Raw genomic sequence first — 26,662 nt, forward strand, 5'->3', positions numbered from 1 at the left:
CGAGGAAGGTGACAAACGTCAACTTTTCATGTTTTTGAAAATAATATAATGGCAAACAATATAATCCTGAATCCTGCCATGGAGTTTGTAGTGAGCAGGTAAATTACACCTGACCTCTGCGCTCCAGTGCTGTGGTGCGTTCAATGACCTCATGGAAAAGTCTGTATTGAAAATTGTTTTGACGAAATATTTGCAACCAAATGTCTTTATCTTCTCCTTTAGTCATTGTGGGTTGATAAAACCTCTATTAAATCAACATAACTATATTTTTGTTCATGCAGCTGCTCCAGATGCAGTCAGCTAGCTGGAGAGTGAACTCTCTGACCATCCAATCAGAGGGCTTGAATACACTGTCATGCTAGGCCATCTAGAAGACCCTGAGTCACCAATTTCAAAATGTGATTGGTTGAAACAGCAGCGTGAGCGACGCTTGTTTTACACTGCAGACGCCTGCAGAATTGAAAATGAAGGCCTAAGGTAGATTTCTTTACCCGGCAACAGGCGATGGCTGAACTGTGATTGGTTAAAAGCTTTATTATGGAACTTCAGTCTGGAAGCAGTGCAGCCGGCAGGGGCAGAAGCTATGAGAGGAAGCGGACAGACCATTTGGAATTATTTAATAAGCATTCATGGACAAAATATAATCAACATCAGTCTGTAATTCTGATATTTTTTTCTTAGGCCTTCAGAGAAGGCCTTGCAGGCCCTCTCTATATATATAAATACACAGAAAAACCTCTGAAGTAGGGACGCCCTAAAATCCAAATGGAAGTGTCCCATGAAGGCAGGTGTCCTCTCTTCAGAGGGTCATGAGGATAAATTGTAGGACCAGTTGATATTGAACGAAACAAACACCAAATATGTTACGGTTATTTAAAAGCATATAACTGAACCAATACAAAGATGTATACAATTGTCATGTCCTGCTCCTCTGCAGCCTCATAGGAGGGTTAAGGTGCTGCAGGTGTGTTTCCCTCTCCTCTGCTGCTTGTTTCATGTGGGCATGCCAGGCGGTTTGTACAGAGAGGGGAGAGCCGGCTGGGTAATTGTCTGGATTGGGCGCAGCTGTGATTACCAGGTGGAGGTGGTTTCAGGATGAGAAGCTCCACTATTTAATTGGGCTCCTCGACGCGGGATCGTAAAACGACATGAGTGCATGTATCTCTGGATCTGTCCGTCCGGACATGAACCAGCCTGCATTCTGACGCCAAAGATCCAGCCAGTAAAACCCGTTCTCCGCACACCGCCTTGGCCGCCGCTCGCCAGAATGCAGTCACCGTCCGCTCCGCTCCATGCCGCTCTCCTCCATCTGGCGCCGCTCTGTCCAGCTCCGGCCCACACTCATCATCCCTGGACCTCCTCGGCACCACGGAGTTCACTCGTCTGTACCTACACCGGCTCGGCTTCACGAGAGCTTCTGTCTGGAAGAGACACGCCCCCTCCGTCGGCTCTCAGCTTGACTCCACTCCGCTCGTATCTAGTCCGTGAGTCACTGCTCTCTACGTCCGAATTGTCCCTCCGATCCCCTTATCTATCAACTTCTCCTTCACCCCAGAAGGGTGTTGTGTGGCGGCCATGATAAGAACTGTCCGAATTCTCAATAAGCAAAGTAAAGGAGGCCTGTTGCTTCCTTTAGAACCTACTTTAGCTCAGGAACCACTGATGGTTCCTTTAGAGCACATGTGTCGAACTCCAGGCCTCGAGGGCCGCAGCCCTGCACGTTTTGCATGTCTCCCAGCTTCAACACAGCTGATTGCAATGAGCAGCTCGTTATCTGGCTTTGTGCTGAATGTGATGATGAACCATCAGGACATTCAGGGGAGGGAGACATTGAAAACGTGCAGGGCTGCGGCCCACGAGGATCTGAGTTTGACACCCCTGCTTTAGAGCCTCCTTTAGCCTAGGAACCACTGATGGTTCCATTAGAACCTCCTTTAGCTTAGGAACCACTGATGCTTCCTTTAGAACCTCCTTTAGCTTAGGAACCACTGATGGTTCCTTTAGCAAAGGAGACCAGCTCATGTTCCCCCACAATTCCTTGTGGCGACAACATTTAAAGGAACCCGCTCATCCGAGCGTTCAGGGAAACTCAGGATGTCGGAAAAAGGGAGCAGATCATTTGAGTTACCAAAGCAATAATCTGCCTAGAACTACTTTAAATCATAAAACCCAAAGCTGATTACAAATATGGATGAATCGGACGATCAAAGAGGAGTTGCTTCAATTGCTTCTAAAGCCGTTGCCTGCTTCATCATGCGTATCGTCTGAAATACTCAGGCATTCCAAGAAATAACGTTTTATTTACGGACTGCCATTTTCTTTTTTCGATTGGCTGGTTGTGGGCCCCATGTGATTTGGCGAGGGAGGGGAGATCATAGAGCTACATTGTAGATATAGATCTACATATATAGAATGCATGGAAACTACGGATGCACAGATACCGATACCAATATTGGTTAGATATCAGGCATGAGTACTCGTATCGTACTCATAAAAGTTCCGCCGATACCACGACACCCGATAACGTTTCACCGCAGTTCCTCCGTATATGTACAGTGTGTACATAAATAAAAGGTTTAATCAGCTACTGGAGTCCGTATTCTTGTTCTGCAGGAAGATACACTGAAGACATAACGGCAGGGTTTACGGCACGTCGCTACAAGGCACGGCAAGGAGCGCACATCACGGGCGGGCAGCTTGGTGCTAGACAGCTCTGCATAAGCTCGGTCGCTCTCTAAGGCACATGAATTTGCTCAAACTCTAAAAATCATGTTCCTCTTTTGTTGTTGCCTCATTGTTAATTCATGTTCCTGCTTCTTGTTACTGTCTAGATAGAGCTGCTCAGGCTGGTTTAATCTAATAACAGTTGTGAAGTATTTGGATCAGTGTGATAACTGCAAATAATATATGTGGCACAACAAGGGTATTGTTGTGCTACATCCCTCAACTTCTCTTCTCTTCTCTCTCTTCTATTCTCTCTCTCTCTTTGAGCGTTCCCCCCCCCCCCCCCCCCCCCCCGGTCGTGTACGGCAGCCATGCCAACTTCTGATGGAGGCGGCAACAGGAGGAGACTCCAGGTCTCTCCCTGTTGCAAGACCAAAAACTGTTCTGACTCCGAAGGTTCTCAATAACATCATATTGTTGGCCCAAGCTGCCGAACAGGACAAGGGCAAAAAAAAAGAAGAATATGACACAGGTTTGGTAGAGGTCCTTCTTCAATGCATCCTGGAACTTGTTCAGCCCCGGTACTGTGAGAGACAGAAGCCTGCCCGTCCTCCTGCCTCCCACTGCTGGAGCAACAAGCAGAGAAGGGACACCATACTCACTGTCCTCACACCACTGCTCACACAGTCTGGCCTGTCACAAAAAGTCTCAAGCACTGTGGCAGGGTGGCACAGACTTCTTCCAGAATCCAGGTTGAACAGTCTGACGGAGGTGATAATCTTCTCCTTCAGGGAGGCCCCAGATGAGGCAGTCAGCCTCATTAGATGGCCCAGCTCAGTGCATCCGGCCGGTCTGAAGTTGTCCCGAAGACTGGCAGATTGAAGGATTTGAGTTTTAACAATAATAATACATTTAATTTCTAATTCACTTTTCATTTAAAAATCTCGAAGTGCTACAAGCACATTTTAAAGAAGCAACACAAACACCAAAATTAAGAATTTTAAAGAGTTAAAAAAATAATTGAGTTAAATCTTCGGATACTTTTTAAAAGAATCGAAAGTCTGTGGGGTCCTGAGAGGGCTGGGGAGAGAATTCCACAGACATGGTGCAACAGCACAAAAGCCCAATCTCCCTTTGTCAGTGCTCCCGGTGTGTCTTTGTGTTATGTAAGTGTGTACTTGTGTGTCTGGCGTTTGTGTGCGTCTTCCCTCACATTTCCAATTAACTCTCCTCCTCACGTCATCACCTCAATGTTTTTTGTCCGTGTCTCATCTCCTCATGCATATTAACCCCCTTTCTCAGTGTGTCTGTGCCAGATCTTCTTCGTACTTCGAATCGGACATCCAGTGTCTCTGTATCCTCCTTGTGTTCCTATTTTCTGGTTTTTGGACCTTTTGCTCATCTCCTGACCTCGGCTTGGATCTCTTCTCGGCAACTTTTGCCGCCACCTTCGCTGTCACTGGCACTGAGACTTTTTAATAAACTCTTTTGAACTCATCGCTGGTGCTCGAGTCTCCATTTGGGTCCCGTCCTGGTCTGTGACACCCATCGTCCTTAGTTTGGTTCTGGGGGGATGGAGGAGGTGTTGGTGTGCAGAGCGTGTTCTCTGGTTTGGGGTTTGCTGAGTGAGGAGTTCCCGGAGGTAGGGTGGGTCATTTCCATAAAGGCACTGGTATGTGATGAGAGAGATTTTGTAGTTTATTCGGGCAGGGATGGGTAGCCAGTGCAGCGTGCGGTGTATTGGAGTGATGTGCTCATGTTTTCTGACTGATTTTGTCCAGTTTAGCTGAAGAAGGTTTTGACTCGTCCATACCTCTATCGCCTCCAGGCAAGCAATGAGTGTTGAGAAGCACCGCAGAGGGTGGAGGACTGAGTTGTGAACAGGACGACCCTGGAGCTGGAATTGGATAACTGGAGAGATGAGTGTGACTAGTGTCGATCTTAGAGGAGCAGTGCAACAGATTCTTCACCTCTTTCGAGTATTCCAGGTGCGTTTGGGACTGAGGTTTGAGGAGACGATTTATTGTAGAAAAGAGCTGCTTGGAATTTCCAGGGCTGCTATTAGTGATATTTGAGTAGAACTGAGATCGTGCATCCTTGAGAGACTTAGGATAGGCTTTCTGTTGGTCTATAAATGCTTGCCTTTTGGACAGAGAGAAACCAGATGTTTTAACTTGACGACAGGAGGGGGGGTCAATGTGAATGTTTAGGTCCCCAAGAATAATAGTATTTGCAGATGCTGAACAGAGAGTAGAAAGGAGGTCTTGTACCTCTGTTCTCTGGAATAAAAGCTGAGTTCATTTTGGGTGGTCAGTAGATGAGCTGTACTGTTGTAGGAATGGGGGGGCTGTCATTTGAAAGCGAGGCATTCAAAAGAGGAAAATGCAGGTAGAGCCAGGGGAGGCAGTTTGTGTTCACCAGCAGCCCACCACTACAGCCAGTGCTGCAAGCTTTTTAGCTGTAACCAGGAGGAAAGACTTCATTCAAAGTGTAATACACATCAGGCTGGTGCCAGGTCTTTGTAATGCAGATCAAGTACAGCCCCATGTCCAAGAAGTCGTCACTGAGGCATGATTTATTTGTCAATGATTGTGCATTAAAAAGTTTCATTTTGATGTAAGAGATGTTGGAGAATGGAGTCCCATGTTGTTGATAAACAAACTTGCAACGAGAGCTTCTGTGGATGTATTATGGTCTGCGTAGGAGTCCAAGTAGCTTAAGGTTCTCACTGCACTCTGGGATGAAGTACACCACCCCCATCCACTAAGACACATGTGCCAAACTCGAGGCCCGCGGGTCAATTATGGCCCGCCACGTTGTTTTATGTGGTCCGTGAGGGCTTAAAGGTCTGAATGTCTTTTTAAAAAAATACCGTAATGTTTGCAATAGATGCGCAGAACACACCATGGGGGTCTATTGGCAACATTACGGTAATTACACGTGCCTTTGTTGACGTGGAAGTAGTTCTGAATTTGTGCATATCCAGATTAAGATATTCCCCGCGCCGACCCGTATTACACCCGATGAAAGACAACGCCAGTGAGAACCACACGAGGCGGCGAACGGCGAACCCCCCTCCCGCGCGCGCTGCGTTGAGGCACGGACACGGGGGCATGAGGGCCCCTTGCAGCAGGTTGGGAGATTGAGGGGCCACTGCTCCCTCCAGAGCCCCGGGCGGAGCGGAAAAAATCAATATCTAATGTGGTCCGCATAATTTGATCTGAAGATGTCTACAACAGCAAATAAGACGGGGATGACGGCGACATTGGTGAAGAAATATAATGCCAGGGAATGAGAATCATCTTTCGTCACCTCAAGTTAATAACTTGAGGGAAGGAGTTACTATCTCGTGGCCACAGATTAAAAGATCTTGTTCCTTTGCATTATTAACTTGAGAGAACAACTTATTATCTTGTTCCCGCTTGTTAATTTTTTTTTTTTTTCTAAGGCCACTCCGGAGCTACATTCGCAAGAAGGACGTGAAAAAACAATGGAGTGACGAGGAGATGCAATGTTTTTCTGGCTCTTTGGTCTGCATCTGAGGTGCAGGCCAGACTAGATGGAGCGACCCGGACCAAACCGATGTACATTATACAGTCCATCTCCTCAGTCCTGGATCCTGCCGGCGCTACATTGGTGAAATCCGTGACGTACAACATTTTGGAGTGGCGCAATGACGCGTCTCCCACTTGGCTCCATTGACAATGGAAAAACAACCAGTTCTTTGGCAGTGCACATTTAAGAACTGGCAATAGCGCCGGCCCTGAACTCGCACCTGGTTCTTTTTGATGGAAAAGCCCTAAGGATGCTTCAAGTCTTGTTTGATTCTGTTTTAAATGGCCCAAACAGAGTATTTTCTAACTAAATTATATTCTTTTTGATCAGTGCTTCCTAACGTGTGAACGTGAAATCCTCACAGTTTATCTCGAAGTGGAAAAACACCATGAGACACAGGAGGAGTTTCCTGGATCTGATGATGGTTTTTACTGTATCTGAGAGTGGCAGAGCCTCAGGCTGCTCTGGGAGACTTCTCACCCCACACACAGCGGCCTGCATCATGGCGTCCAGGCTGCCCTCCGGAGAGTCCAGGTTCCCTGAGATGAACTGCTCGGACACTTTCGCTCTGAACTCATGTTCACTGTCGGTCATACTGAGCACGTGTCTGTAACCAAACGCCGCCTGACACTGCTGGTCATTCTCATCACAGGGTTTCTGCAGCTTCTCTTTGTTGGTGTTGGTGTAGGGAAGGACGGTCTTATCCACAAAGGCTCCAAAGCCTGGAGTCACAAAGAGACAAAGAAAACACAGGGGAGGGATGTTTATACAGCATCTTCCTCCTCTAGCATCTATATTATCGAACATCTTCATCCTCTAAAATTCAGATTATAGCTCATCGTCCTCCTCTAACATCTAGATTATAGAGCATCTTCCCCCTCTAACATCCAGTGAGAGACCGGTAGCCACTAAATGACTGGTTCTACAAAGAGCCATATCGGACACATGTGGACTGAGAAGCCAGCTCTGTCTCACACGAACACACAATGATGGAAAATGAAAATCCAGATATTTTTAAACCAGATTTATGTATCACACACACAAATTAATACCCATGACTAGAGACACAGTCTCTCCCTGTCTTATAGTCTCACAAACATGCATGCACGCATGCACCCACCCTGAGTTCAGCTTCATACTTTCACTTGACCTTGTGCTTATTTGTCGACATTCTATTTGTAGACAAATCATCATAACTGATTTGTCTTAAGCCTTAAACCTCCTGAATTCTCTCTCTCTCTCTCTCTGCCACTCCTCCCTGTCTATCTCTTCATGTCGTTTTTCTTCAAAGGAGAGAACATTTAAACTGAAACAGTGACAAAATGTGTGTAAGAATCACTGGTAGTCCGGTGGAAGTATGGTGATAGTCCAGTGGTAGTTGGGTTGTAGTCCGGTGGTAATCCAGTGGGAGTCTGGCTATACCCCAGTGGTAGTCTGGTGATACTCCAGTGGTCTGATTGTAGTCTGGTGTTAGTCTGAAGGTAGTCCAGTGGGAGTCTGGTTGTAGTCCAGTGGCAGTTCTGTAGTAGTGTGGTGGTAGTCCAGTAGTAGTCGAGTGGTAGTTCAGTGGTAGTCTAGTTGTAGTCCTGTGGCAGTCCACTGGAAGTAGGATGGTAGTCTGGTGGTAGTGCAGTGGTTATTTCATGATAGTCTGGTCGTAGTTCAGTGGTAGTCCGGTGGGAGTCTATTGGTAGTTCAGTGGGAGTCTGGCAGTAGTCCAGTGGTAGGGCAGTAGGAGTCCAGTGGGAGTCTGGTGATAGTGCAGTGGTGGTCTCATGATAGTGTGGTGGTCATCCAGTGGCAATCTGGTGGTTGTCCATTTGTAGTCCTGTGGTAGTACAGTTGTAGTCGAGTGGCAGTTCAGTGGTAGTCCAGTGGAATTCGGATGGTAGTCTGGTGGTAGTCCAGTGGTAGTCAGAAGATAGCCTGGTGGTATTGCAGTGGGAGTCCAGTGGTAGGGCAGTGGTAGTCCCGTGGCAGTCTGGTTGTAGTCCAGTGGCAGTCTGGTGTTAGTTGGAGTCCGGTGGTAGTCAGATGATAGCCTGGTGGTATTACAGTGGTAGTCCAGTGCTAGTCCATTGGTAGTCTGGTCATAGTCCAGTGGTATTCCGATGGTAATCAATTTGTAGTCTGGTAGTAGCCCTATGTTAGTCCAGTGAGAGGCTGTTGGTACTCCAATCGTAGTCTGGTGATGGTCCGGTGGTAGTGCAGTGGTAGACTCATGATAGTCTTGTCAGAGTCCAGTGGTAGTCTGGTGGTTTTCCAGTGGTAGTCTGGTGGTAGTGCAGTGGTAGCCTCATGATAGTCTCGTCAGAGTCCAGTGGTAGTCCAGTGGTAGTCCGGTGGTAGACCAGTGGTTGTCCAGTGGTAGTCTAGTGGTTGTCCAGTGGTAGTCTGGTTGCCCAATGGTAATCCAGTGATAAGTCTGGTGGTAGTCTGGTGGTAGTCTGGTGGTAGTCTGGTGGTAGTCTGGTGGTAGTCTGGTGGTAGTCTAGTGGTAGTGCTGTGAGAGTCTGGTGGTAGTCTTGTGGTAGTCTAGTGGTTGCCGGGTGGTATTCTAGTGGTAATCGGGTGGTAGTCCGGTAGTATTCAGGTTTCAGTCTGGTGGTATTCCAATGGTAGTCCAATGGTAGTCTGGTGGTAGTCTGTTGATGGTCTGGTGGTAGTGCAGTGGTAGTCTCATGATAGTCTGGTCAGAGTCCAGAGGTAGTCTGGTGGTAGTCTGGTGGTAGTCCAGAGGTAGTCTGGTGGTTGTCCAGTGGTTGTCCGGTGGTAGACCAGTGGTTGTCCAGTGGTAGTCTAGTGGTTGTCCAGTGGTAGTCTGGTTGCCCAATGGTAATCCAGTGATAGTCTGTTGGTAATCCAGTGATAAGTCTGGTGGTAGTCTGGTGGTAGTCTGGTGGTAGTCTGGTGGTAGTCTAGTGGTAGTGCTGTGAGAGTCTGGTGGTAGTCTTGTGGTAGTCTAGTGGTTGCCGGGTGGTATTCTAGTGGTAATCGGGTGGTAGTCCGGTAGTATTCAGGTTTCAGTCTGGTGGTATTCCAATGGTAGTCCAATGGTAGTCTGGTGGTAGTCTGTTGATGGTCTGGTGGTAGTGCAGTGGTAGTCTCATGATAGTCTGGTCAGAGTCCAGAGGTAGTCTGGTGGTAGTCTGGTGGTAGTCCAGAGGTAGTCTGGTGGTTGTCCAGTGGTTGTCCGGTGGTAGACCAGTGGTTGTCCAGTGGTAGTCTAGTGGTTGTCCAGTGGTAGTCTGGTTGCCCAATGGTAATCCAGTGATAGTCTGTTGGTAATCCAGTGATAAGTCTGGTGGTAGTCTGGTGGTAGTCTGGTGGTAGTCTGGTAGTAGTCTAGTGGTAGTGCTGTGAGAGTCTGGTGGTAGTCTTGTGGTAGTCTAGTGGTTGCCGGGTGGTATTCCAGTGGTAATCGGGTGGTAGTCCGGTAGTATTCAGGTTTCAGTCTGGTGGTATTCCAATGGTAGTCCAATGGTAGTCTGGTGGTAGTCTGTTGATGGTCTGGTGGTAGTGCAGTGGTAGTCTCATGATAGTCTGGTCAGAGTCCAGAGGTAGTCTGGTGGTAGTCCAGAGGTAGTCTGGTGGTAGTCCAGAGGTAGTCTGGTGGTAGTCCAGTGGTAGTCTGGTGGTTGTCCAGTGGTAGTCTGGTGGTTGTCCAGTGGTAGTCTGGTGGTAGTGCAGTGGTAGCCTCATGATAGTCTTGTCAGAGTCCAGTGGTAGTCTGGTGGTTGTCCTGTGGTAGTCCAGTGGTAGTCCTGTGGTTGTCCAGTGGGAGTCTGGTGGTATTCCAGTGGTAGGTAGGTGGCAGTCTAGTGGTAGACTGGTAATGGTCTGGTGGTAATGCAGTGGTAGTCTCATGATAGTCTGGTCATAGTCCGGTGGTGGTCTGGTGATAGTCTGGTGGTGGTGCAGTGGTAGTCTCATGATATCTGGTTGTAGTCCGGTGGTGGTCCAATGGTAGTCCGGTGGTAGTCTAGTGGTAGTCTGGTGATAGTCAAGTAGCAATCTGGTGTTAGTCTAGTATTAATCTGGTGTTAGTCTAGTGGTTGTCCAGTAGTAGTCCAGTGGCAGTCTGGATGTAGTCGGGTGGTAGTCCAGTGGAAGTCGGATGGTAGTCCAGTGATAGTCATGTGGTAGTCTGGTGTGAGTCCAGTGGGAGTCTGGTGATAGTGCAGTGGTGGTCTCATGATAGTCTGGTGTTAGTCCAGTGGTAGTCCGGTGGGAGTCCATTGGTAGTCTGGTGGTCGTCTGGACCACCGTCCTCCAGTGGTAGTCCAGTGGGAGTCTGGTTGGAGTCCTGTGGGAGTCCAGTGTCAGTCTGGTGTTAGTTGGAGTCCGGTGGTAGTCAGATGATAGCCTGGTGGTATTACAGTGGTGGTCCAGTGGGAGTCCATTGGTAGTCTGGTGGTAGGCCAGTGGTAGTCCTCATTATAGTCTGGTCATAGTCCAGTGGTATTCCGATGGTAGTCAATTTGTAGTCTGGTAGTAGCCCTATGTTAGTCCAGTGAGAGGCTGTTGGTACTCCAATCGTAGTCTGGTGATGGTCCGGTGGTAGTGCAGTGGTAGTCTCATGATAGTCTGGTCAGAGTCCAGTGGTAGTCTGGTGGTTTTCCAGTGGTAGTCTGGTGGTAGTGCAGTGGTAGCCTCGTGATAGTCCTGTCAGAGTCCAGTGGTAGTCTGGTGGTTTTCCAGTGGTAGTCTGGTGGTAGTGCAGTGGTAGCCTCATGATAGTCCTGTCAGAGTCCAGTGGTCGTCCGGTGGTCGTCCGGTGGTCGTCCGGTGGTCGTCCGGTGGTCGTCCGGTGGTCGTCCGGTGGTCGTCCGGTGGTCGTCCGGTGGTCGTCCGGTGGTAGTCCGGTGGTTGTCCGGTGGTTGTCCGGTGGTTGTCCAGTGGTAGTCTGTTGATGGTCTGGTGGTAGTCCAGTGGGAGTTCAGTGGGAGACTTGTGGTAGTGCAATGGTAGTCTCATGATAGTCTGGTCGTAGTCCAGTGGTATTCCGGTGGTCGTCCGTTTGTAGTCTGGTGGTAGCCTTATGGTAGTCTGGCAGTCTGGTGATGGTCCGGTCGTAGTCCAGTGGTAGCCTCATTATAGTCTGAAGTCCAGTGGTATTCCGGTGGTAATCAATTTGCAGTCTGGTTATAGCCCTATGCTAGTCCAGTGATAGTCTGGTGGTGGTGCAATGGTAGTCTCATGATATCTGGTTGTAGTCCGGTGGTGGTCCAATGGTAGCCCGGTGGTAGTCTGGTGATAGTCAAGTAGCAATCTGGTGTTAGTCTAGTATTAATCTGGTGTTAGTCTAGTGGTTGTCCAGTAGTAGTCCAGTGGCAGTCTGGATGTAGTCGGGTGGTAGTCCAGTGGAAGTCATGTGGTAGTGCAGTGGTAGTCTGGTGTGAGTCCAGTGGGAGTCTGGTGATAGTGCAGTGGTGGTCTCATGATAGTCTGGTGTTAGTCCTGTGGGAGTCCATTGGTAGTCTGGTGGTCGTCTGGACCACCGTCCTCCAGTGGTAGAGCAGTGGTAGTCCAGTGGCAGTCTGGTGTTAGTCCAGTGGCAGTCTGGTGTTAGTCCAGTGGCAGTCTGGTGTTAGTCCAGTGGCAGTCTGGTGTTAGTTGGAGTCCGGTGGTAGTCAGATGATAGCCTGGTGGTATTACAGTGGTAGTCCAGTGGGAGTCCATTGGTAGTCTGGTGGTAGGCCAGTGGTAGTCCTCATTATAGTCTGGTCATAGTCCAGTGGTATTCCGATGGTAATCAATTTGTAGTCTGGTAGTAGCCCTATGTTAGTCCAGTGAGAGGCTGTTGGTACTCCAATCGTAGTCTGGTGATGGTCCGGTGGTAGTGCAGTGGTAGTCTCATGATAGTCTTGTCAGAGTCCAGTGGTAGTCTGGTGGTTTTCCAGTGGTAGTCTGGTGGTAGTGCAGTGGTAGCCTCATGATAGTCTTGTCAGAGTCCAGTGGTAGTCCAGTGGTAGTCCGGTGGTAGACCAGTGGTTGTCCAGTGGTAGTCTAGTGGTTGTCCAGTGGTGGTCTGGTTGCCCAATGGTAATCCAGTGATAGTCTGTTGGTAATCCAGTGATAAGTCTGGTGGTAGTCTAGTGGTAGTGCTGTGAGAGTCTGGTGGTAGTCTTGTGGTAGTCTAGTGGTTGCCGGGTGGTAATCGGGTGGTAGTCCGGTAGTATTCAGGTTTCAGTCTGGTGGTATTCCAATGGTAGTCCAATGGTAGTCTGGTGGTAGTCTGTTGATGGTCTGGTGGTAGTGCAGTGGTAGTCTCATGATAGTCTGGTGGTAGTCTGGTGGTAGTCCAGTGGTAGTCTGGTGGTAGTCTGGTGGTAGTCCAGTGGTAGTCTGGTGGTTGTCCAGTGGTAGTCTGGTGGTAGTGCAGTGGTAGCCTCATGATAGTCTTGTCAGAGTCCAGTGGTAGTCTGGTGGTTGTCCTGTGGTTGTCCAGTGGGAGTCTGGTGGTATTCCAGTGGTAGGTAGGTGGCAGTCTAGTGGTAGACTGGTAATGGTCTGGTGGTAATGCAGTGGTAGTCTCATGATAGTCTGGTCATAGTCCGGTGGGAGTCCAGTGGTGGTCTGGTGATAGTCTGGTGGTGGTGCAGTGGTAGTCTCATGATATCTGGTTGTAGTCCGGTGGTAGTCTAGTGGTAGTCCGGTGGTAGTCTAGTGGTAGTCTGGTGATAGTCAAGTAGCAATCTGGTGTTAGTCTAGTATTAATCTGGTGTTAGTCTAGTGGTTGTCCAGTAGTAGTCCAGTGGCAGTCTGGATGTAGTCGGGTGGTAGTCCAGTGGAAGTCGGATGGTAGTCCAGTGATAGTCTGGTGTGAGTCCAGTGGGAGTCTGGTGATAGTGCAGTGGTGGTCTCATGATAGTCTGGTGTTAGTCCAGTGGTAGTCCGGTGGGAGTCCATTGGTAGTCTGGTGGTCGTCTGGACCACCGTCCTCCAGTGGTAGTCCAGTGGGAGTCTGGTGTTAGTTGGAGTCCGGTGGTAGTCAGATGATAGCCTGGTGGTATTACAGTGGTGGTCCAGTGGGAGTCCATTGGTAGTCTGGTGGTAGGCCAGTGGTAGTCCTCATTATAGTGTGGTCATAGTCCAGTGGTATTCCGATGGTAGTCAATTTGTAGTCTGGTAGTAGCCCTATGTTAGTCCAGTGAGAGGCTTTTGGTACTCCAATCGTAGTCTGGTGATGGTCCGGTGGTAGTGCAGTGGTAGTCTCATGATAGTCTGGTCAGAGTCCAGTGGTAGTCTGGTGGTTTTCCAGTGGTAGTCTGGTGGTAGTGCAGTGGTAGCCTCATGATAGTCCTGTCAGAGTCCAGTGGTAGTCTGGTGGTTTTCCAGTGGTAGTCTGGTGGTAGTGCAGTGGTAGCCTCATGATAGTCCTGTCAGAGTCCGGTGGTCGTCCGGTGGTCGTCCGGTGGTCGTCCGGTGGTCGTCCGGTGGTCGTCCGGTGGTCGTCCGGTGGTCGTCCGGTGGTCGTCCGGTGGTCGTCCGGTGGTTGTCCAGTGGTAGTCTGGTGGTTGTCCGGTGGTAGTCTGTTGATGGTCTGGTGGTAGTCCAGTGGGAGTCTGCTAGTAGTCTGTACACATTCTGGTGGTAGTCCAGTAGGAGTTCAGTGGGAGTCTTGTGGTAGTGCAATGGTAGTCTCATGATAGTCTGGTCGTAGTCCAGTGGTATTCCGGTGGTCGTCCGTTTGTAGTCTGGTGGTAGCCTTATGGTAGTCTGGCAGTCTGGTGATGGTCCGGTCGTAGTCCAGTGGTAGCCTCATTATAGTCTGAAGTCCAGTGGTATTCCGGTGGTAATCAATTTGCAGTCTGGTTATAGCCCTATGCTAGTCCAGTGAGAGGCTGTTGGTAGTCCAATCGTAGTCTGATGATGGTCTGGTGGCAGTGCAGTGGTAGTCTCATGGTTTTCTGGTGATAGTCCAGTGGTATTCCGGTGGTAGTCCAGTGGTAGTCAGTAGATAGTCTGATGGTCGTGCAGTGGTAGCCTCATGATAGTCTGGTCAGAGACCAGTGGTTGTCCAGTGGGAGTCCTGTGTTGGTGTGGTGATAGTCCTTTGGTAGTCCACTGGTAGCCTGGTAGCCCAATGGTAATCCAGTGATAGTCTGGTGGTAATCCAGTGATAAGTCTGGTGGTAGTCTGGTAGTAGTCTAGTGGTAGGCTGGTGGTATTCCAGTGGTAATCGGGTGGTATTCGGGTTTTAGTCTGGAGGTATTCCAGTGATAGTTGGGTAGATGCAGTGAGAGTCTGGTGGTCGTCCAGCGGCAGTCTTGTGGTAGTCCAGTGGTGGTCTGCTGTTAGTCCGGTGGGAATCTGATGGTAGTGCAGTGGTTGTCTGGTGATATTCTGGTCGAAGTCCATTGGTAGTCTGGTGGTAGTCTGTATACATTCTGGTGGTCGTCCAGTGTTGGTCTGTTGATGGTCTGGTGGTGGTCTGGTGGTAGTTCGGTGGGAGTCTGGTGGTAGTCTGTATACATTCTGGTGGTAGTCCAGTAGTAGTCCAGTGGTCGTCCAGTGTTGGTCTGTTGATGGTCTGTTGATGGTCTGGTGGTAGTGTGGTGGGAGCCCAGTGGCTTGTGGTACTAATCCGGTGGTAGTTCAGTGGTAGTCTGGTGGTATTCCCATGGTAGTACTCTGTATTGACTCCGTAGTGACTCTAGTTACTCTGTAGTGACTCTGTAGCGGACTCCTGTTACTCTATAGCAGCGTTTCTCAAAGTGTGGGGCGCGCCCCACTGGTGGGGAATGGAGATATGACAGGTGGGGCGCGAGGAACTTTCCCTTTTTTTTATAATATTCTTAGATTTTTTTTTTTTTTACTATGCTTTCATTTTCTCTACACACTGTAAATCACTTTGTGATTCTGTCTGTGAAAACCGCTATATAAATAAATGTAAATTACTTATTTTTCCTGTAGGCTCTTAATTTCTAGGTAGGAGCGAAAGTTTGACAGTCACAGCAACAGTATCTAATGGGGGCGGGGCTAAGCGGAACAAACTTTCGCGCGGATGGGTAGCAGGCTAGTGTGTGGACCACAATTACACAATATGGATCAATTTGTGACACGCACCTCAAAGGCCGTCAAGCCAGAGCCAGCGCCTGCAGAGAAACAACAATCTGAGCGGTCTAATCAACCGAAAAGAAAATATGATGAAGGGTATCTTGCTCTTGGATTCACGGCAGCGGTGGTGGGGGCAGAGGAGAGACCCCTGTGTGTTCTGTGTCTAAAACCGCTAGCAGGAGACAGCATGAGACCCAACAAATTGAAGAGACACCTAGAGACCACACACCCCAATCACGTCAATAAGCCACTTGATTTCTTTCAAAGAAGACTGTCAGAGTACCGTCAACAGGAGAAGCGCATGGTAAAAGCTGCATCAGTCAACAGTAACGCTCTCATGGCTTCACATAGAGTTGCATACAGAATTGCACAATGCAAAAAACCACACACAATTGCTGAGCAGCTCATTCTCCCCGCTGCAATAGACATGGTGTCGGTCATGCTTGACGAGACAAGCGCAGCAAAATTAAAAGCTGTCCCCCTGTCAAACGACACAGTTGCGAGACGTATATGCGACATTGCAAGTGATCTTGTGGAACAACTTGTAAAGCAAAACGACTTTCTTTTAATTTGTCTACAAGTGGACGAAGCTACTGACAACAGTAAAGGCTGCCTGCTCATCGCATACGTTCGCTTTGTGAATGGCGAGTCACTGTGCGAGGATTTACTGTTTTGCAAATACATAAAAAATAGAGCCACTGCTGATGAGCTGTTCAAGATAATGGACAGTTTCTTCAAAGAACATAACCTTAAATGGGAAAACTGTGTTGGCTTTTGTTCTGATGGCGCACAGACCATGGCAGGGTCACGAAACGGGCTGCGGGCGCTAATAAAGAGGGTTGCGCCACTCGTGACTCTGTAGCGACTCTTGTGACTATGTAGCAACTTAAGCTACTCTGTAGTGACTGTATCGACTCTGTAGCAACCGCAGTGACTCTGTAGCATCTCTATAGTGACTCTAGTAACACTCTGGTGACTCTGTAGTGACTGTAGCAATTCTAGTAACTCTGTAGCGACTCTAGTGACTGCCGCGTCTCTGTAGTGACTCTAGTAACTGTATTTGCTCTTTAGCAACTCTACTAACTCTTTAGGAGCTTTGTAGTGACTCTAATGACTCTCTAACAACTCTGTAAAGACTATTTAGCGACTTGTGACTCAGTAGTGACTCGGTAGTGACCCCATAGCCACTCTACTGACTCTGTAGCGACTCTTGAGCCACTGTATCATTACAGTGGCTCTACCCCCTCACATGGCAATGCTGCTGTGCGTACCGATTCGAGCGTGCTCAGTGATCTTTTTGAGAGCGTTGAACAGATCTCTGCCGAGTCCTTTGACCTTAGCCAGGTCATCCTTCATGGAGTAGGACAGGTCCATCAGGTAGTAAAGGTCCACTGGGTAGCCCTCGGCCCGCTTGAAGGTCACACTGAAGGTGGAGGGCAAGCCTGGTCTCACACACACACACACACACACACACACACACACACACACACACACACACACACACACACACACACACACACACACACACACACACACACACACACACACACACACACACACACACACACAGTGAGCAGTGTGGTGACAGAGGAGCTAGGATAAGAGGCTCCACCCACCAGCTGGAGAGAGAGAGGCTACACCCACCAGCTGGAGGACAGGATCCATCCACCAGCTGGAGGACAGGCTCCATCCACCAGCTGGAAGACAGGATCCATCCACCAGCTGGAAGACAGGATCCATCCACCAGCTGGAAGACAGGATCCATCCACCAGCTGGAAGACAGGATCCATCCACCAGCTGGAAGACAGGATCCATCCCCTAGCTGGAAGACAGGCTTCACCCACCAGTTGGAGGACAGGCTTCACCCACCAGTTGGAAGACAGGATCCTTCTCCCAGCTGGGGGACAGGCTTCACCCGCCAACTGGAGGACAGGCTTCACCCACCAGCTGGAGGACGGACTCCATCCACCAGTTGGAAGACGGGCTCCATCCACCAGTTGGAAGACAGGATCATTCTCCCAGCTGGAGGACAGGATCATTCTCCCAGCTGGAGGACAGGATTCACCTCCCAGCTGGAAGACAGGATTCACCTCCCAGCTGGAGGACAGGCTTCACCCACCAGCTGGAGGACAGGCTTCACCCACCAGCTGGAGGACAGGCTTCACCCACCAGCTGGAAGACAGGCTTCATCTCACACTGGAAGACAGGCTCCATCCACCAGCTGGAAGACAGGCTCCATCCACCAGCTGGAAGACAGGCTCCATCCACCAGCTGGAAGACAGGCTCCATCCACCAGTTGGAAGACAGGATCCATCCACCAGCTGGAAGACAGGCTTCACCCACTAGTTGGAAGACAGGCTTCACCCACTAGTTGGAGGACAGGCTTCACCCACCAGGACGCAGCTTCAGGCTGATCTTCTGCGGACTCATCTGCACTGGCTCGTGGCCTTCAAACAGAGGAGCCAACGGACGCTGCTCCACAATCTGCATGTTGTTCCTCGGAGAGATAATGTCTTTCTTCTCACAGCCTCTCGCCATCAGACGAGTGCGAGTGTCACAGCGTACAGCTTCCTGTTCGCCCGCTTTGGTGAAATTCTGCACAATAAACAATCAGACACAGCTCAACTTTCTGACAGGGTTTAGTTTCCTTCAGTGAGCAGAAGATTCGGATTCACTCTGCAAAAGATTCTAGTCCAACATTTAGTAGCCAGGAGGCGGAGCGACTGAGGAGATGGGACAAGAGGTGGGTTACTGGGAAGGTGTGGCAGGAGGCGGAGCCACTCAGGGGGCGTGATGAAGGTATTGTTTCCATCATTGTTATGAGAACCTCTCTGTGAATGTTGCAGGTGTTTCTCACCAGATACTGTAACCACACAGTCAGGGTCAGAGGTGTGTTTCTCACCAGCTGCTGGCACCACACAGTCTGGGGTCAGGGTCAGTGTCAGTGTCAGAGGTGTGTTTCTCACCAGATGCTGGCACCACAAACAGTCTGGGGTCAGGGTCAGAGGTTTGTTTCTCACCAGCTGCTGGCACCACACAGTCAGGGGTCGGGGTCAGGGTCAGAGGTGTGTTTCTCACCAGCTGCTGGCACCACACAGTCTGGGGTCAGGGTCAGGGTCAGAGGTGTGTTTCTCACCAGCTGCTGGCACCACACACAGTGTGGCCCTGAACGGATGCAGTCACCACACGAGCTGATCACCGTCTTGGAGCAAAGTTCTTCCTGCTGACTGCAGCCTGCAGAGAAAACCAGAGAATCCAACAAAGTAGCAGACGTTGTCACTCGCTGAATCATCACCACAGGAAGGATGAGGAGTGATCATAGGAAGTGAAGACTTTCAGGTGTTTAGCTGGTGGACTAAATCTTCTTTGACCATGGAAATAAAGACTGGGACTAAATGTCTCTGCTGCAGGATAACAACTGACAGCAGATCAGCAGAAACATGGAATCATGGTGACTTCTGAAAACGTACCACTGGAAGCCAGCAGCAGGAGCAGAAGTACAGACAGGCAGCACTCCATGTCCTGCAGGAAATAGAAGTTTAGTGATCAGGAACATTTCATTGATTCCACAACACCTGAAGAGCGGTGAAGCAGCTGGATGTCAGTGGAAGCCCACCATACTGGTTACACACCAGTCAGCCTCACGTCAGGTCTCCACATTGAAATAAATGAACTGTCCCAACTTCATAAAGTGTATCAAGTAATATTTTTTTATTTTTTTTTTTTTTGCCCTTGTCCTGTTCGGCAGCTTGGGCCAACAATATGATGTGATTGAGAGCCTGGAGATCCGGGAGCGAGGCAGACCCGGAGCGCGGCAGCAGGGCCCGGATGCCCCCCATCCCCAACCCCCGGCCCAGCCGACGGCCCGACGCCCAGCCCAGAGCAGAGCCCCCCCCCACACCCCCCCCAGGACTCCTTAGGCCCCCCAGCATAGACGCTAGGACCCCCCCCCCCCCCCCCCCCCCCCACAGGGCTACATGGTGTATTTAATTATTGCGGACCATGTGGACTCAAATTGTGTCAAATGATTTTTCCTACAAGCAGACATTCTCTCCAATGTGATGTGGTCTAGAAGTAAGTTTTTAAAGAACTTTATATTCAGATTACTTTTGGATTTCCAGTTGATGAGGATCGCCTTTTCTGCAACGCTTAGGGAAACCAGGAGCATCAGGACTCATTTTTTTCTCTTTTAATTTCTGTGAGATCTCCTGACAAGCAAAGTGAAGGTGAGCCTGGGATAGGGTGGCCCAGGCATAACGATAAATCTTCACAAATCTTTTGCCAGAACGTTTGGACTGGTGTACACAGCCAAAGTGCATGTAAATAGGTATCGGGGAGATCACCTGTGCAGTTTGAACATATGTTAGTGAACATACGCTCCCTCTCCGGTGTCCGGATCCGGTCCTGGAATGTTTACTACCGGAAAGTAATCGCGTCGGCAGCGTGTTGACGTCACGTACATACGTCACGTGCGGAGTGACGTAGTGCATCAGCGCGTCTGCCATGTTGGACCGGGCAACCGGAAGTGGAGCGTCTTTTTGACAGAAACAGTCCAACAAGTAATATTTTCTATAGTTTCCATGTGAGGGGGTAGTAATCCACAGAACATTACCATGTGGTTTCCTGGCAGCACTCACACTCTGATATTTTTATAAAGATGGAAGTGAGTCATTTACAGTGTCTGAAGATGAATAATTAGGCTAAGTTTTAAAAGTCTCCTGCAAAATGCAAGGAAATATACAAAACGCTGGTGTCTCATGTTTCTCACGCTTCTTCAAAAACTCTTTCACACTGCTGATGTCACTGGAACAAAGGAAGTTACAGGCTACATTGATCCATAAAGCACGCCTACACACACGCACGCACGCACGCACGCACGCACGCCTGCACACACACACACACACACACACAGCTTTTTAAATAAAACTCATTCTGAATAAAAAAAAGCAAGTGTCAGTTTTTCTGTGAAAGTTTTTGTGAAGAAGTTAAAGATAATGGTAACTTTCAGTGTAACGCAATAGCCAGGTTAAGAGATTCACCTGTTCAACAACCACAAACAGCAGCTCAGTAAGTTCCTCCACGTCTTTACATCTATATCCATTTACTTGTATATCTTTATATCTATTTATTCAGATGGATTTGGATTTAATCAGCTCCTTTATTTTCGGTCATTTTTAAATCTCCATATTTTTTTCAACCTCTGTTCATTGTCATTTGTTAAAGTCTCCTTGCTGGTTAAAACTTGAACTAATATGATCTCTTTTTGATATAGAAATGGTACTTTGTCCTGCACTGTCTTTAGCTGGAGGACTGATGCGAAGTTCAACATGTCAACTGACAGGAAATGAGAGCAAGCCTCAGAGACTATCATCATAACCAGGAAGTGGAACAAAGCTGGTCACATCTGATAAAAGCTGGTGACAGCTGGTCACAGTTGGTTAGCACTGGTCACAGTTGGTTAGCACTGGTCACAGCTGGTTAGAGCTGGTCACAGTTGGTTAGAGCTGGTCACAGTTGGTTAGCGCTGATTAGAGCTGGTCACAACTGATTAGAGCTGGTCACAGCTAATCACAGCTGGTTAAAGCTGGTTACAGCTGGTCACAGCTGGTTAGAGCTGGTCACAGCTGATCACAGTCATTGAGCGTGACCCAGAGAAAAGCATCATATAATAGGGAAATATGATGTTATTTTTGTGAGTTTGACAGTTTTCAACAGGTTTCATTTCAAAGTTAAGTCATTAACTATTTTTTAGTTACTTTTGAAATGTTACAAAACTAAGCAAAGGTGAATTTTGAAATAGACTTTGAAATTGAGCAATTTCTTTCTTGGGTGAAGTGTTAATGAAATAATGTTCTGAGTGCTCTGAATGCACCATGTCATTAAACAAACCCATCATTACTTTCATTTTCACACTTTTTGTTGTGTAAAAGTTAGAAAGAATGTAGGAAGTTAGCTGCTTCAGGACCGGAAGTGTTGCTTATAATGTGTGAACAAAAGAAGAAGTTCGAGCTATAAAAGGTGAAAAAGTGAAGCATTGCTTCACTTCTGCTTTCCTGTCTGCAGCTCACAGAACTTGTGAGGCGGCGATGTCTGCAGTCCACAGGGGTTAGGGTGATCAACTGCACCAGTGTAGATTGAATCAATAAGCTTAGTTGAACAACATGAAGACAGGAACTTTAACTGTAACTGCAGAGCTGAATGTAAAAGCATAAACATTCAGAAAGGAGGGTAGTTCTCTCTTGAAAGCAGGAGTTTGTCTCACATACGTCTTCGTCTTCTTTCTGTTCACAGCACTTTCATACAGGATGTAAACATCATGACAAAGCACACTCTTTTCATCAGAAAATAATTCCTTTTAACGTGAAATACGAAGGCAGTATGTTTGCTTGAGATGTCTTTATTACATTCAAATTTACTCCAGAAACTTTTTGGAGTTTTGAAGAAGAAAACATAATTTTTAAGTGAAGCGGGACTTAATGTACCTGGTCCTCTTAATGATACTTAATACTCAAGGATTATTAAGTAAATTACTTGAGTGTTTTTGGATGCCTACTATTTATTACTATAAAGTAACATGATGTTAAAGTAGCAATATTTTTACTGGAGTAGTATTTCTGGTTGTTGAAGAATACTTTATAGCTCAATCTACTGAATTTAAGAAGTATTGTGACGTTCTGTCATCACCATCTGATCATCACAGTTCAGCAAAAACAGGAAGTTTCCAAATAGGGTGACTTTGTTCATGATAGTCATAGCTGACCAGTCAGGAAGAGTCAAACTAATAATACTACATCTATAACCAGCCAACCAGCATTTGACTGGTTATGAATTTGTGATGACACAGGTAAAGTTTCAGGCCCATTGCAGCTTGTAGAGCAGAGTTACACATCACTTACTGATTCATGGCGAACGATAAGAGTTTTGGTTTTGGCCGCCGTGGCCACGTCCTTTGACTTTTGCCAAAGAATTTTGATACACTTTTCATTGAGGACTGCCAAATTTTAGAGCTCTTGGATTTACCCTGTAGGAGAAATTCAACACAAGAACTTTGCCATTAACAACAAACAGCGGGCTTCCTGTTGGGTTTAGAGTATGGGTATCATGACATTTTTGTGTGTCCAAATGTGCTTCATATCCCGATCAATCTCAAGAATGTTAACACAACGTTTCACACCATGGTGTGTGAAAATGATGTATGTGAAGTGCTGCATACATCTACCAACTTTTAAAACGCATTGCTCATAGTAGATGTTACAAATGTGAAAACAATTTAGGGGGCACAATGAAGCCATTTTTCCAGACACATGTGCAATGACCATAAAATATAAAATGGTTGACCACTTCTGACGAATGCAAAGTTTCACAAAGGTTTGAGCTTGTTCAGGCTGTCAAAAATGGAGCAGTCAGTGCAGTACCAGAAAGTATAATAATGATAATGATAAGAAGAATGAGAAGAATCAGATATTTACTCTGTGTATTGTGTGTATTTCTGCTTGTTTGATGTATCTTGGTGTTGTATGTTCTGTTGTTTCCTCTTTTACCCTCTGAGGGACCAGAGTGGCAAATTAGTGTCAAGCTATATACTCTATGTGCAACACATCAGATTTTATCTATGTATATTGCACTGTCCCTGATAAATAAATAAAAAACAGAAACTAATAATCTTATTTGGATTATATTGCGCTTCAAAGTGACCTGGAAGATGCTTTACAGATTCAAAGAGATCTCAGAAAATGGTTTTGGGTTTCAACGGTTTCCACTTCATTACAACCAGGAACTATTGTGTTCACAATACACATTGTATTCGCTGTAAGAGTAACCTGGAACATATTAAACTAATAAGAAAGCAGAAGTATAGAAGTGTAAAAGCCCTCCAGGCTTTGAATTTAAAGCTTCTTACAATGGTTTTATTTTCTGTGCATGTGAACGAAGTGCTCACAGCCGTTCGGAGACTCATTTCTGTAAGACAGACACACTGATTCAACACATTCAGCTCAGTGACAGATTGTAAAGTTTGAGCTACCTCACATTGAGGACGGTCCTCGACCAAGCATCACTTGTGTTTGTTTCTATTTATCAGTGATTTACAAAGTGAAACTGTCACTCAAACTGCTAAATTCTTTCTTTTGATAATGTCTTACGGCTCAGAAACACAGGCCTGTTCTCCTCATGCAGATTACTACAGTTCCCTTACAAGTGATGACAGAATGCTCACTTCTCTGTTCCAGGAAACAGCAGCTCTTTACACTAAGAAAACCAACCGCAGCAGCTTTACACAAAGAACTGATGAAGAAGAGAAGAATTAATTGTGTAAAGACATGAACATAGCCTCTTTTCTTTCAACTAAAACAAGTTTTTTTCTGTAAAGACGAACTTACCAATAGAGGAAGATGCAGCTCTGGTAGTGACAGTCTGCTGTGATGAAGACTCCACCCTCGTACAGGAAGTATAAAGACACCACAGGCCACCCACAGGCACAACCAACACAAGAACTCGCATTTCTGAAAAAAGAATAAAGCGGAAATAAACTAGAACATTTCACATGAGATTTTGTGTGTGCCAGCCACTTGCTGCCAACAAAATTTTAGTATCCTCTCCATAATATACCGGTAGTAAAAAAACCCAATAAGTAATAAGTTCCTTTAAAACATGAAACGTATCAATAAAGTACCAGGAATAGTGTAAATTTGTCAATTAAGAACAGCAGGTCCTGGTCCTGACACCAGGAACCCTTAACAGGCCGGAGCCAGAGGACCAGGGACTGTGAGGGCTCATAGTGCAAAAGCAGTTCAGAAAGATAAGAAGGCCTAAGACCATTAAGACATTTAAAAACAAATAATAAACCCTTCAACTCATCTTAGATCCAACTTAGTGGTTTTAAAACAGGTCAATGTCCCGTCTTCTGGTCTTTGGCACTTGTGCTGCTGAACTCTGGAGCAGCTGAAGGCTGGTCTTTTTGGGAACACCAGGAAGCAGGGCATTATCGTGATCTAAACCACTTGAGCAGGGGTGCCCAACCAGTCGAACAGATTCCAAGTGGACCGCAAGGGGTGTGGAAAAAAAGAAAAAAGGTAAGATTTGTCCTGTCACGGAACTGACTTTGCCTATTTGTCCAGAAACAGCATCATGTGTGTCCACTCTTCAAGCAACGTGGTGAGAAGCAAACTTGTCTCTTTTTTTTCTTTTACAAGATTTTATTGACACATTTTACAGGTTATTTTCTTCCATTTCTTCCACAGATGTTTCAATCATTTCACACATTAAAGGAGACATATCATGCTTTTAAATCCTTCCCTTTTACATATAAATCATACAGTTGTGGTCTATACAACGCGAAACTGCAATGCTTGGGTCTGAATTCCTCATTATTATAGCTCCACAGGCCCCTTTTCAACCCCTTTTCTGATGCGCTTCTGAGAGCAACTCGTTTTGGGGCGGTCTCTTCAAATGCAAATGAGACACTTCATACCCCGCCTCCTCTCCAGGTTGCAGAGGTGACACTCGGTTCAACGTCACCCTGTTCGGCCATCTTTGTAGTTTGATAGAACAGATACAATTATCTAGCGGCGCAGAAACTTTATATTCACACATTATTTACAAAATGTCAACAACGGAAGATTTGTCCATCCAGCCATACATGTTGGAGCCAGAGTCGGACCCGGCGGAGCGAGATGAAAATGACGATGATGCACCTACAGAACAACGTCTTCATATGGCTGTAACGCAATGGTGTGTTACTATATTTACACTAACTTCTCCATCCATGCCCACTACTACAATACTGCCTGTATTACAACGACTATTTAACACAGAAGTTACATTATAATCTAAAACGAGCACACAGCGCTAACATATGAAGACGGTGCAACTGCTAATGCTAACAAAACAATGACAGGGACGTCTTATCATCACACTTTTTAGCGTTATATACAGCTTACCGAAGTGCTCTGTTCGTCGTCTCCATAGATAGAAGGAACTGACCGCTCAATCAGACGAAGTCTTTCGGCAAATCCTTCTTTATACTGGCGGAGGTTGTTGAAGCAGTCGTCCTTAAAGTGATTCGCGCACACAAAAATGACCTTACCCACAGATGTGGGTACATTTCTGTGAAAAATAAAACTCAACCAGGCATTTCGAAAAGGTTCTGATGCTGGGAGACGGTGTAACGAAGCTTGTGGGTTACTACATCCAACAACCGAACATTTCCACTTATCCTCTCGTAACTTCGGTTGGACTACAAAATCGCAGCGAGAAACAAAAATGGCGGATTGCTCGAAATGTCGATGTCCTAATTTGGCAGTTCCGCTGAGAATACTGTGACGTCATTGTTCAAAAAACGTAATAGAGAATAGAAAAATCGAAACCGATCGCAAAATATGACCAAAACAGAATATAAAGATATCAACGGAGCACCTGAAGAGACTACTTTGAACTTTTCTGTACTTCTAAACACTCTAAATATACAACAAAATGCATTTAAGGGCTAAAAAAGTGGATTTAGCATGATATGTCCCCTTTAAAGCAAACAAGGAACAAGTTTCTGTTTTAAAAAAATAAATACAGTACTTTAAATAAATTGATATTTACAGATAAAACAGGGCCTTGTTGAGGAAAATGGTGAAACATGAGAAAATAAAAAGTGTCTATCGTTGTAAAAAGTCAAGAAATAGGAGTGCATTCAGTTTAAAAAGTATATTCTGTTGTGCAGGAGAACAGTGAGTCCCTATCAAGGGGAACTCATCCTGTTCTCTCAGACACTTGTTGTCTCAGGGTTCTGCCATGGTGCTCAGAGGAGGTCCTCTCCCTTGTGCTCCTTCCCTCCGTCCACACACGGAGAGCCATCACCTTCACCTTCAGCCTTCACCTTTTCTTGTGAGGCTCCGGCTCCTTCGTCAGAATGGGCAGGGAGGCCATTCTTCTTTGTGGCTGTGTCCTCGACCTGACACCTGCAGCTTTGACCTCGTGGACCGTCGCTGCGACCATCTGGATCACAGCGGGGGGGCCTCTGCCTTCTTACCAAGCAGGGCTCTGGAGGTCCAGGTGGCGTCTTTGATTGCGGCCAGGGTGAGCCACTTCTTTTCAAAGTCCTTCTTTGTCATGAACTCACCCCATATAGCACCAGCTGTGCCTTAAGGACCCCCCCCCCCCCCCCCCCTGCAGGCAAGTACGGGAATTGCAAGGAGCCGGCCATGTGCTGCCATTCCTCGGGAGTGCATGACGGCCCTGACTGGGAGAACCTCATGAGCCACCAGCCATGACAGATCCCGGAGTCTGTTTGGGAGAACAGGATGGTTCAGGTTGCGCCAAACTGTGGAGGGCTCACCGAGTGCAAGCCCGCGCACTGGACTCACTGGTTCCCGTTCCTGCACAACAGAAATGA

At 47.3% G+C, this 26,662-nt stretch overlaps 1 protein-coding gene across 1 annotated transcript in view; it reads right to left on the reverse strand.

Annotated features, from left to right (window-relative positions):
• The window catches only part of itgb2 (integrin, beta 2), a 36,777-nt gene extending 13,029 nt beyond the window's left edge, over window positions 1–23,748 (reverse strand). The window contains exons 1-6 of the mRNA XM_080478820.1: window positions 23,661–23,748; window positions 18,753–18,804; window positions 18,419–18,516; window positions 17,676–17,877; window positions 16,554–16,724; window positions 6,700–6,941 (exon numbers count right to left, since the gene is read on the reverse strand). Coding sequence (XP_080334946.1) covers window positions 6,700–6,941; window positions 16,554–16,724; window positions 17,676–17,877; window positions 18,419–18,516; window positions 18,753–18,801 — 762 coding nt within the window. The 5' untranslated portion in view covers window positions 18,802–18,804; window positions 23,661–23,748. The remainder of the gene's footprint in view (window positions 1–6,699; window positions 6,942–16,553; window positions 16,725–17,675; window positions 17,878–18,418; window positions 18,517–18,752; window positions 18,805–23,660) is intronic.
• Window positions 23,749–26,662: the final 2,914 nt, after the last annotated feature.

Source organism: Lipophrys pholis, assembly GCF_963383615.2.
Source record: "Lipophrys pholis genome assembly, chromosome: 13".
Lineage (NCBI taxonomy): Eukaryota > Metazoa > Chordata > Actinopteri > Blenniiformes > Blenniidae > Lipophrys > Lipophrys pholis.